A 12,174-nucleotide genomic window follows, 5' to 3' on the forward strand; every position below is an offset into this window, starting at 1 on the left:
CGAGAGGGGTTCCCATGTTGCACTGCTCAGAAACCAAATGCACGTGGGAAGCCTAGACAGGAGCGCGAGCAGGCGCTTGGTAACGTCAGTCCCACCGTACTTGGTAGTACCCCATGTTGCAGTCAGGCCCTATCAGGCAAAAGATCCATCATGTTCGCTTATTTTTGTGTTCTGTTTTTAACTTCCAGTGCTAAAACATGTTTGAGGGGTTCCCATGTTGCACTGCTCAGAAACCAAATGCACGTGGGAAGCCTAGACAGGAGCGCGAGCAGGCGCTTGGTAACGTCAGTCCCACCGTACTTGGTAGTACCCCATGTTGCAGTCAGGCCCTATCAGGCAAAAGATCCATCATGTTCGCTTATTTTTGTGTTCTGTTTTTAACTTCCAGTGCTAAAACATGTTTTGCTGTTGCCTGACACAAAAGTTTGGACCAAAGTTCCAGCTAACGTAGTTTGTGAAAGAAGAGAAGTTTGTCCTACGTCAGAAGGAGTTCTGTTATTCCTGGTTAAAACACACACGAGTTACACAGAGTTAGACATTAGGTTAAGGTTATTCTCTAGGTTATGCTTCACCTTGGTTTAGTGAAACCAGATAGAAGTAACTGGTTTGTGTCTTTGTTCTTTTTAATTAGGTTACAGCCATCCCTCTCTGATAAAGCTTCTACAGCAGCCACAGAACTTGGTAAGTGAATTAAAACATTAAGTACTCAGGTCTTCTCCCTCCTGGTGGCAATCTTTATTTTTATTAAACTGATAACGATTGCTTAATGACTCAATTTAAAGTATGGTAGGAGCTGCTTTCTTTTTTTCTCAAGAGATTGAAAGAGCTTGGTGGTGTTTACGCCACCAGAAACTCTGTGAAGCTTTACAAGAAGTAAACATTTGGGTGATGCAGACACTTGGTGTGTTTGCAGCCAGTTTTAAATCCTCGTTCAAGCAGGGTGTTTCCAATTAGTCATTATAGCAATGATCTCGAGTGAAGGTTTTTGAGCCTGAAAGCAAGCGCAAGTCTTGAGGGAGAATATCGTATTCTGAATATGAAAATGGTGCCCTAAATCTGGAATGCTGTCAGTGGTTTTTCTGGGGGGTTGGGGTTTTTTGGGTGAGATGGATGGTGGCTGGTTCCCATCTCCTTGGTACAAAGTTGACTAAACCACTGACATATCCTTGAAAAATTAAAATCATAGACTAGAGCGACAGGATTATTTCTAGCCAGAGTAACTGCTTCTTAAATGAGGTATCTTCTTGCTTTCCCTAACGGTGTGCTGGTAGTGATTGGAAATAACCTGGATTAAATTATGGAAGTTAGTGAAATGAAGTTTCATTCTATTTCGAGCTTTATTTTTCGGCTGCTTGAACAGAAGTTTTGGATTCCATAATGATGGTGTGCAGGTTTTTAAACTGTAACTTTTTTGGCACCGTAGCTTGCGTACACAGTATGGGGACGAACCGAGCTCACTGCCTCCGACTGCAGCTCAGCAGGTCCATGCTGGTCGTACTGACGTCAGTGCTCAAACCCTGCTTCTGCAGACCGGTAGCGGATCCACGCTGCCCAGTTGGCGGTGGCGAGGCCAGCGAGGTGTGACAGGACTGGCAGCAGAGGGGTGTGGGCTGGCGCCTGGCAGCAGCTGGAGCCCCAGCTCTGTTGTGGCGGTACCGCGCGGCCGGCCGTAAGAGCAGGCGCTCGGTAGCTGCTTGATGCTGCTGAGCTGTTTCCCTCAGCACGGAGTGTCTCACTAACAACGAATCATAGAATCACAGAATGGTTAGGGTTGGAAGGGACCTTAAAGATCATCCAGTCCCAACCCCCCTGCCATGGGCAGGGACACCTTCCACTAGACCAGGTTGCTCAAAGCCTCATCCAGCCTGGCCTTGAAGACATTCAGGGATGGGGCATCCACAGCTTCTCTGGGCAACCTGTTCCAGTGCCTCCCCACCCTCTCTGTGAAGAATTTCTTCCTGATATCTAATCTAAACCTCCCTGTTTTCAATTTATACCCATTACCCCTTGTCCTATCACTACAGGCTCTTGTAAAAAGTCCTCTCCCAGCACCCTTGTAGGCCCTTCAGATACTGGAAAGCTGCAATGAGGTCTCCTGGGAGCCTCCTCTTCTCCAGGCTGAACAAGCCCAGTTCTTGGGAAAGAGGAAAGAAAGAGTAACACGCTTTTTGCTTAATAGCGAATGTGTCAGCTGACCGTGACAGCCCATAATCAAATCCATAACAAATTGATGGGCTCATAACTCCAACTTTGTATGAAAATAAACTTCTAAATGGAGATGGAAAGTCAAATCTTCTCATATGTACTAAACCGAAGCCTTGGGTTAATGTGTCAGTATCATCCTTCCTTTGGTTCCTTTTTGAGCCTGAGCCCATTGGAACAAACGTTGTTTAGGAAGTGACAGGCTTGCACAAGCTGCAGACTCCTAGCTCATACTCCGTTGTGTCTTGTGCAATACCCGGTGTTCCCTGGGAATTCTGATGGGAGCGTTCTTGCAGGTCCAGTGTGACCACTCGCACCTTTTCCTGTGCTCCACACATCAGAGTGAATGGGTCCGTGTCCTGGGGAAACAGACTGAAGGGTGCTGACAGATGTGCCAGCTCCAGTTGCACTGAAAACACACGTTTTGGGGAGGCAGTCTGTCCCCTCGCGAGACCCATAAAGACATAAGTCATTGAAGCTCAGCCTATAATTTCAACGATCTCGTTGCAACCAACGAACAAACAAAAGGACAAGTAATGCTGCTTTGCAGCTGGCAGATTTATTGAGCTTGTCCTTTGCTGAGCAAATTTAATTTAAAATAAAAAGTAGCACATTGTGAATTCAATCAGATTACCTACAAAGACCCAAGAGCCATGATGAATCAATTTTAATCCTTGACACTTAATTTAAATTAACTGCATGAACATGCCAAATTCGTCTCCGTTAGCGGACTGGGGAGACGGGAGGGGGTTTCCAGGGCTGCTCTTTAGAAGCAGCAGTGTGGGCGGGTGGTCTCTTGCCCACACCCCTGCTCGAGGAGGCTCAGCTGTGAGACCAGACCAGGTTGCTCAGGCTTTGTCTGGGGTCTTCAAAACCCCCCAAGGAGAAGACTGGGAAGCTGGAAATCTGCCGCGACGCCCAACGGCAGTAGCCGTAACTCGGGCTGCGGCAGCGCGAAGGGTGACGGAGGGCAACAGGCGGCGTTTGCCGGCAGCTCGGCACGCGCCGTGAGAACAGACGCTGCAAACAGGAGTTTCGCCACGGCCAACCTTCTTCAGCTTGGCTGAACAGGTGCTGCCCAGTAGCGAGGCCTGTGTGCACAAGCGTCTTTGTCAGGAATCTGGTTTATGGCGGTGCTGACCCCTGCGTGCGTGACCTGTCTCAGACGCAGCCCCTCTCCTTGACCTTTACCTTTGTCTTGTTCCCCCGAATCCCACCGCAGTACTACCTGGGGGCTGTTTGTAACCACAGCATTCTGACACTCTCTCTCTAGAAGCTCAGTAAGGACATGCTGCTGCTGGAACTTCATGTAGATTTAGCTGCTCAAACTGAGGGAAGCAATCAAGATTTTAACGTGTATTTCCTGTGCATAAGGAAAATGGAGATTGAGCAACTCAGACGGCAGTACTGAAGAAGAAATGTCAGTGTTGGTTAACATTCACCTTTTCTAAGGTCTCCTGCAATAATAAAGTATTAAGGATTGGACAGAAAAACCTATTCTAAGACATGAATATTACCCTGTGGTTTGAAAACTCCTCGTGACGTGACTACAGATTTCTGGCTGGTGCTTGTTATTTGTAATTAGAATGAAATGGAACTGCCTTGATATCAGTATGTTTTTCACATGGAAGTAAAACCTAACAGTTTCTCTTCCTTTGTCTTTGCAGAGCACTTTTGTCAACAGACCTGCCCTAGGGATTTTACCTCCGGAGAACTTTGCAGAAAGACTGAAGGAATCTTTGTTATCGGTAAGTTAGAGACAGCGGTGATGAGTTTCCGTGTGCTGCGTTCGGGTGTATCGGGGGCCGATGTGGATTTTGGTAGGAACGTTACAGATGAGCCCTCTTCCCACGTGTCTGCCCTACACACATACTGCCTCTTCGTCCTGCTTTCAAGAACTGAGAAGAAAACACATTTTCACTGACTTCTGTTCACTGCGCTTTCGTAAGAGAGAGAGAGGGGAGGAAGTGGCTTCTCTCTGCCTGGATTTAAACGTGAAGATCCTTGGGGTGACACTGGGCTGAGCCCCCTCAGCTGCAGCTGAAAGTGGCTTTCCTCACCCTAGACAGGTCTCCCATTGCACTGAAGCCGATGATCCGAAGGACAGATCAGTATTAGCATCGTTTTGCACTGTAACTTGTGCTTAATACCCTGGGGTAATTCTCTGCCTTTGTTGCCAGGTGGCTCCGAAGGGCCTGCCGCAGGTGATCACCATGTCTTGCGGATCCTGCTCTAACGAAAATGCCTTTAAAGCAATATTTATGTGGTACAGAGTGAGTAAAATACTAAGCTGGGGTTTTTTTAGCTTTAGATGTAGAAACGAGTATTTATTCATCAGCAGAACTGTTAGTGTGAAACCAGGGAAGGCTTGGAGGGTGTCTTGTTCGTGATGTTACAGTCAACCTGGTGCAGAATCTGTATTAAAAAGCATTCATCTGAGCTGTCACTTCATACACTGGCACAGCTTTGCATTTTCTTTATGTCCTTTTCTTTGTAATTTCCAGACTGCAGTCGGTGCGGTCGCGGGCTCTGATCTGGGGCACCAGCACGACTCATTTGTGTCTGGGCCATAAATGTTACAACTGCAGCGAAACTGGCTGTTGGGCTGTTGGTGGTGTGTACTGGTTTTTTGGGTTTTATTTTTCCAGAACAAGGAGAGGGGCCATAATAGTGTCACAAAAGAGGAACTGGAATCTTGCATGATTAACCAGGTAACGTTCATTCTTTGCCACACCTGCAGATGTACCGTTGGGTTGGGTGTACAAAGGAAGATTGGGAGGGAAAATTGGCTTTACTGTCTCTGAAGTGAAATCTTGGGTTTATAAATTTAGGAAATGGTAAAATACAAACTGCTCCCAACAAACATCAAGACCTGCTGCATGTATTCTTTTGCATCCTTCCCAGCTGTGAATCTTGGGAAGATCTCCCTTTTTTTATGAGGTATCATTTCCTAGGGAGGGGCCCACGTGATGGATGTGTCCATGGAGATCATTAATACATGGAAGTGTTTACAATTAACAACAGATCTTCTACTATTTTTCTCAGAAGTTGTAATTTTATGGCTTAAAACTGATCAAAGGGTGGGTTAAAATTTGACTAAGTGTTAGCAGCGGGCAGGAGGAGGAAATGGAGATGCAGCTGATAAACCTCTGAAGTTCTGTTCATCCTCAACCGAGGGAGTCTGGCTCTCGCCAGTCAGAAATCTTAATATGCAACGGTAGCAAAAACCAGAGTATTGAATCTCTTCTTCGAGATAAACGTGTTGGAGATGAATAACCTGCTGGTCGCAGCCTGATGGCTAGCAGGTCTGTAGTGACAAGCGTTCAGCTCATTCATGTGGCACTAGGGAACTCCCTCGGCTTTAAGAATGTGGAGGGCTCTTGCAGGGTTTTTTGGTTGGTTCGTTCACCTTCAGAATGACTTTTGGGATTCTGGAGTTGCTTCCAGCATGGTCAGACAGAGGGTTGTGCTGGTACAAACAGAAGGAAGGCACAGCGTGACCGGACGGAGCAGGAATTTTATAAATGACCAAAGACTCATAAAATAATGATCACCCTGGTCCGAGTTTAGCTCCCTAAACACTGGGATTCCTCCTGGAGCTGAGTGCCCAAGTTCTCTTTACCGCTGGGGGAGGGTACAGGTTTGAGAGGTGCCGGCCGGCCGGCCGTGGGTCTGTGCCTGGGTGGTGTGGGGCGGGCAGCAGGACCACCTGCCTGCGCATCACGCTGACCCCCACCTCTGCTCTGCCCGCAGCCCCCCGGCTGCCCGGACTACGCCATGCTCTCCTTCATGGGCGGCTTCCACGGGAGGACCCTGGGTAAGCAAAGTGCTGCCGGCAACCCCTCCGCTCCCGTCCCCGCTTAGCTGCTGCCGTCTCACTGCCCCTTCCCGACACGGACTCGCCTCCGACACACAGTGCCGGTGGTGCCCGTGGAGACACTGTCGGTGAATGGGGGGTTGGCCGGGGAAGCCCCAGCAGAACTGGAACAGAACCTTGGAGTGACATGGGAGTGGATGTTCTGTTTTTGGAAAATTTACTTCTAGGTCTCTTATTTTCATTCCGAATCCATATTTCCTGTCCATCCTAGTAACAGCCTAACTCCCGGGGTAGAATCACCGCAGCGATCTACAGGGATGTCACTCATTTTTACGGTTCTGGCTCAATCCCTCTTCTGAACACGTTACCCAGGAGTGCTGTAGCTGAGCTTTGGACAGGTGAAACCCACCTGTCTCAGCAACCTGCTCGGAGCGACAGAGGTTCTCCTGTTTGGAACAGTGAATGTGGAAGCTGATCCTTAAAACCTAGAGCAACCCACTAAAGCTTGACTAAACCCACTTACCCAATATTTTGGAAAACACAGTAAAATGATAGAGCAATTAAGAAATGCTGCAGTCCTGGTGCCAGGCGATTTCTCACCTCTCGGTAGCTCTTTTCCTGCATTGTTCCTGGACGGGTATTATTTTAATTTTTGCTTTTCTGTGTTTAGGTTGCTTAGCTACAACTCACTCTAAAGCAATTCACAAATTGGACATTCCATCGCTGGACTGGCCTATTGCTCCATTTCCAAGGCTAAAGTATCCTCTGGAAGACTTTGTGAAAGAGAATCAACAGGAAGAAGCCCGCTGTTTAGAGGAGGTAAAAACTTCCCTGGCAGCTTTCTGTTGGTTTTGTTTTGAAGTAAGGAGCAGTGTTGGTAGGATTAGCTGCTTTTCACTAAGAGGGTGTTTTCAGGGGTCGGAACAGCATGTGATTAAAACGGCATTCACTGTTGTTTACGGCCAGCAGTTTGGCCCTGCCTTTCAGAACAGCCAGCTAACTGGGAATCAGAGGTCAGAAGCAGGAATCACACCCAAGGGAAGTGTCAAAGGGGGAGGCAAAGCGTCTCCGCATACCAGAACCGTGGGATTCCCTGTTGGGCTCACTGGGATCCGGTCCCTTGCCGGTGGTGGGGATGCAGGCATGGTGTGCCCTGTGGCTGGAAGCGCAGCAGCGCGCTGTCTGCAGCCGTGTCGGCGGCTGCGGAGAAGGGGCTGGGGCGTGCTGAAGGGAGCACGGCAGCGCTGGGCTGGGCAGAGCTGATCCCAGCGGCTTCTCCTTCAAACCTGCCTACCTGCAGGGAGAACGGAGGGCACAGGAAATTGTTTCCCTGTGTTTGCTCCGCAGTCGCTTGGGTGGGGAAACTGTGATGCAAAAAATTAACCCAAAGACTTAAAGCCATTACTTAAAAGAAAAAAAGGCTAACGCTGTCTTTGAAAGCCTGTGAACTGGCTTCCCAGCACCCTTTGGAAACTTAGGGAAATGATTTAAGCGTAAGCGTTACTCAGGAACAAGAGGGCAGCCTTAAGTCCTGAGGAGCTACTTGTTAATTCCTCACACTTCCTGGCGCCTTACAGCCAGGAATGTCTATGAAAAGTCAGAGTTCTGTTGCTGAGATGTAATCTTTCTGGGAGGAACATGTCCTAAGAGGAGAATGTACCATGAATGTTTGATTTACAGGTGGAAGACCTGATTGTAAAGTACAGGAAAAAGAAGAAGATTGTGGCTGGCATCATTGTAGAGCCGATACAGTCAGAGGGTGGGGACAATCATGCTTCGGATGACTTCTTCAGAAAGCTACGAGACATCGCCAGGAAGGTAATCCAGTGGTTCACGGTTGGCTCAGTGGTGGCCAAACGTGCCAACGCTGGTTGGTGTCTCCGGAGGCTCCCCCTGCCCCAGGCACGCTGAGCTTCGCAGGCCTCCTTGGGGCAGTGCCGTGGAGCAGCCCCTTGTCAGCACAGTACTTCCTCTCCCACGCCTCGTGCTTTCCTCAGTCCAGAAATGTTCCTCTGATGTCTAAGTAAGAGAGAAATGACTCTGACTCATTAACTGTGGCTTTCACGGCAGTGTTCGGTAAATTATAATGCCCATCTCTTGACGGGGATCAGACAGTGTCAAGAGACAGGTTTGGAAAAGGTAATTTTTTTTCTTGACATAATTTTTAATTGCAAAAAAAAACCCTTGAAACACCGAGTCCAACCATAAGTACTGATGTTTCAGTAAAACAATGAAAAGGACATTGAATATGTTGATACTGTGACGTTACCTGTCTGGGAGTGATGACTGAGTAAGGCCTAGTCCCTGCTTTTTTCACACTCAGAACATTTATGTGCTGACAGAGGAGCATAAGTGACATTTGGAAAGTTCCGTTCTGCCATGAGAGAAGCAGTTTTCCCAATTTAACAGCTGCTCATGCAGGGAGATAAGAGTCAACAAGGTGAAACGGGTTGCCTTGTCTAAAACGAGATGCTGCCAGCAGTATTTGCCAGTTGGTTTTAATTACAGTATCATGATTGTGCTTGGTCCCAAAACTTGCAAGCTAACAGTCCTTCACATTAAAAAAAAACCACATTGCCAGGTAAAACGAGTAGCTCTCCCAGCAGACTCGTCTGAAAAGGCAGCTGTTCAGATCATTTTAGGCCCCTTGAGTGAGCAGCTCATGCTCCTGGTATTGCCTCTGCCACAAATGCCTGACTCAGACTGGAGACAGAGAGTTTGTATTTAAAACAAACAAAACTCCCAGAAACGACGTTCTGCTTCCCCCAGAGGCTTTAAAAATGACGCCCAGACTCCTCCCAGATGTTTTCAGGTATCCTCTAGAAATGCTGAAGACTATATAAAAACATATACTCTGTGAATTTAGGTAGAAAATGCGTTTCTAGTGCCCTTCTGAAAAAATAGCTGAATTTTTAACTGTGAAACCTAACGCGGAGGGAGTGGCATTGGGACGGGGGCTGTTGCGTGTCCTGGGCTTGCACCCGTTCACTGAGGGAGGTGTTTTCCTTGTGGCACTGGGGGCTCACATTCCCTGCTCTTCACGCCTGTCTCCGCAGCACGGCTGTGCCTTCCTGGTGGATGAGGTGCAGACGGGAGGTGGCTGCACGGGGAAATTCTGGGCGCATGAACACTGGGGCCTGGACGACCCGGCTGATGTGGTAACGTTCAGTAAGAAGATGATGACGGGAGGATTCTTCCACAAGGAGGAGTTCAGGCCGAATGCTGTAAGACCGCTAAGGAAGCTCGAACTCTGTGCTAAGTGATGTCCAGGGGGATGCTTTCCTTCAGTAACGCAGGTTCAGCTAGGTGGAGCTGCTGGTTCACAGATGCTTGTTTTGTGCTGCTTCACTTCTGTTCCCGTTGCTGTCAGTCCCCAAGGTCATAAAGGTGGTGGGAGGGAGCGGAGAACTAAACTTGTACCAAATCCAGCCCCAAACTGACACCTTTTCTGTAGGGCAACTTGGTCTCTTCAGAGCTTGTGTCAGCATTATGGATTCTGGCAGCAAGATTTCTTCTTCCCATCAATGTTTTAGGTGTAATGAATGGGAAAAACATTAATTTAAGGAGCAGAAGATAAAACTGGCATGCAAAACCTGTACAGATGATGCTGATTGCCGTGTCATAGACTCGCAGAACAGTTTGGGTTGGAAGGGACCTTAATATCATTCAGCTCCAACCCCCCTGCCACAGGCAGGGACACCTTCATCTATGGCCATGTTTCAGTGAGGTGTGGGAGCAGCAGGACAGAAGGTGCTACCCTGGGAGCATAAAGCAGCTGCCCTTTGTTCCTGCTCAGCAGGGCAGCTGTAACTTGCTCTTACAACAAAAAAAGAGGGGGTTGGTGAGATCAAGGCGTGCTTTTTCATACCCCAGCTGTTTGCATTACCAGTTTGATGGCTTGCTTCTCTTGATGACAGTGATTTGCCTGTTAACATGTTCCATAACTGTCTCCACCCTTTCCCAAGCCTTACCGGATTTTTAATACCTGGCTCGGAGATCCATCCAAGAACCTTATGCTTGCTGAAGTCATTAAGGTTATTAAAAGAGAAGACCTTCTAAACAACGCAACCCACGCTGGGAAGGCACTGCTGACGGGGCTGCTGGATTTACAGGTAAAACCTCTGGAGGGACTGTGGGTAAGGAGAAATTTCCTGATCAGGTAAGATCGGGCCTAACCCAGTTTAAACACTCAGACTTTACACTCGCTGCAGGAGGCTGCAAGTAAGATGTTACGTGACCCGGCTCAGGGGCACAAATTCATTCTCACTCCCTGCTCAGCTGTTGCTCCGCGAGCAGAACCGGCCGCTGCTGGGCTCTGCCATTTGCGGCCACTCAGAGCATTGTCAGAACGGGGTGAAGAGGGCACGAGGTTCCATGAGAAACCCAGCCCGTGCCACGGCTTCCCTCCGCCAGACCGGGACGGGGAGGCGGCGGGGTGTCCACAGCGGAACGCCGGGCAGAGCGAGCTCACCACCAGCTGCCATCGCGCAGCAGCGAGCACCCATGCTTCCTCACCTCTCTTTGCAGGCTCGTTACCCCCACCTTATCAGCAGAGTGAGAGGGAGAGGAACGTTCTGTTCGTTCGACACTCCAAACGATGCCACTAGGAACAAGTTAATTACCATAGCCAGAAACAAAGGTGAGAAAGTTCGGGGGGGGGTTACGTTCAAGTGACAAACAGCAGCACGTGTAACACGCACACTTTCCCTTTTCATACGGTGGTGTGTACTACAGTATCAGAGGTCAGAGGTGAAATTATGGACAAAGCTGTACTTAGACTTCGGAAATCCTTGTATTTTCCAGCCCGTAGCAGTGTACACGTTTAGCTTGGACGTTGGCGTGAGTTTGTGTGGCATCACTTGCATATTCCTTGGCGGTGACCTGAGGTGCACCTAGGCATGGTTACTTCTAGAAACAGATCACAAAAGGCAGAAGAAAGTTAGTGCCAACTGTCACTCGGGAAAATACAGGGAAAAAACCCCCATGAATTTTATGGAATGCCTAAGAATGAAATACAGTGAGTTGCCTGAATGGGCACAGATGTACAGCTGCATGCAGGACGCTCACCCAGCTGTAGAGAACCCCCAGGTATCGGGAAACCTCGTGACCTGAAGCCTAACGGTCTCTGTTCTGAGCTGCTGCGGAGCTCAAGGCCCCTTTGCACCACCACCAACTACGTACTGTATCGTTGCGTGGTTAGCAATGATCCAGGGACCTTCCGTTCCACTCCCCACTCCCCCCAGTGAAGTGAACCTCAGAGACCTGCGTTTTCTGGGTCCTTGGCAAAGATGGAAATGAGTAGAACAGCTCTTCTGTTCGTTGTAGGCGTTGTGCTGGGAGGCTGTGGCGACAGATCGATCCGTTTTCGGCCAACACTGATCTTCAAGGATCACCACGCGCACCTCTTTCTGAACATTTTCAGTGACATCTTGGCAAACTTCAAGTAAAAAGCAGTTCCCTCGCACTGAACGGCTGACGATGAAATTAGTTTGCATTAATTCATGTCTCTCTACTTACAAGCTCAGTGTAAAGTCATAAACTAAGGTTTGTGTTGTCTGTAATCCTGCCTGAGGCAAGCTGCTCCACGCAGGCGCGGCCCCGGCAGAGCAGCGGTACTGGCCACCCACGGGTACGTGCAGCTGTCCCACGCTGCCTTTTGTAGAGGCTGTGGCCCAGCATCTCCTGGCTCGGGTCCCATCAGTTGCAGAGTCCTCTCGACACTCATGGCCCTATTTGTTTGCCTAAACAGGAGCTGGTACAGCCCCTTGTCACGGGTAATCCCGGCAGACGCGCTCCTGCGCTCCAGCAGGCACCGCGTACGGAGCACTGACGGCCCCGCCTGCCAGACAGGAAGTGCCATTCTCTGATAGTAGCTGGAATCAAACAGGTGTTCAAAGGAAAGCTCTGCTTTCCCCCACTGCCAAGTACCGTGTTTTACAGAATAATTTCCAGCTTTATTCCCCCAAACCCAGACGTCTGCCATACCAACTGGATCGGGATGCCATCAGCTACTCTATGCCCGCGGGGCCTTCAGCCTCCACACCCCGCGTCAGCGGCACGACTGCACGCCGCCACGTGTGCAGCGCTCCGAGTGGAACTGGAATCCTTGTACTTCTCCTCATCCTGGATTTTAAAACTTCTGACTTCTCTTACAA

The 12,174-nt window shown here is 49.1% G+C and overlaps 1 protein-coding gene across 1 annotated transcript in view; it reads left to right on the forward strand.

Moving 5' to 3' along the window:
- Window positions 1-11,699, forward strand: part of ABAT (4-aminobutyrate aminotransferase) — a 28,212-nt gene extending 16,513 nt beyond the window's left edge. The window contains exons 5-15 of the mRNA XM_010152766.1: window positions 632-681; window positions 3,870-3,950; window positions 4,383-4,475; window positions 4,851-4,913; window positions 5,956-6,019; window positions 6,690-6,838; window positions 7,700-7,837; window positions 9,076-9,243; window positions 9,985-10,131; window positions 10,547-10,658; window positions 11,345-11,699. Coding sequence (XP_010151068.1) covers window positions 632-681; window positions 3,870-3,950; window positions 4,383-4,475; window positions 4,851-4,913; window positions 5,956-6,019; window positions 6,690-6,838; window positions 7,700-7,837; window positions 9,076-9,243; window positions 9,985-10,131; window positions 10,547-10,658; window positions 11,345-11,466 — 1,187 coding nt within the window. The 3' untranslated portion in view covers window positions 11,467-11,699. The remainder of the gene's footprint in view (window positions 1-631; window positions 682-3,869; window positions 3,951-4,382; window positions 4,476-4,850; window positions 4,914-5,955; window positions 6,020-6,689; window positions 6,839-7,699; window positions 7,838-9,075; window positions 9,244-9,984; window positions 10,132-10,546; window positions 10,659-11,344) is intronic.
- Window positions 11,700-12,174: the final 475 nt, after the last annotated feature.

This window comes from Eurypyga helias, unplaced genomic scaffold (genome assembly GCF_000690775.1).
Source record: "Eurypyga helias isolate BGI_N326 unplaced genomic scaffold, ASM69077v1 scaffold21815, whole genome shotgun sequence".
In the NCBI taxonomy this organism is placed as follows: Eukaryota; Metazoa; Chordata; class Aves; order Eurypygiformes; family Eurypygidae; genus Eurypyga; species Eurypyga helias.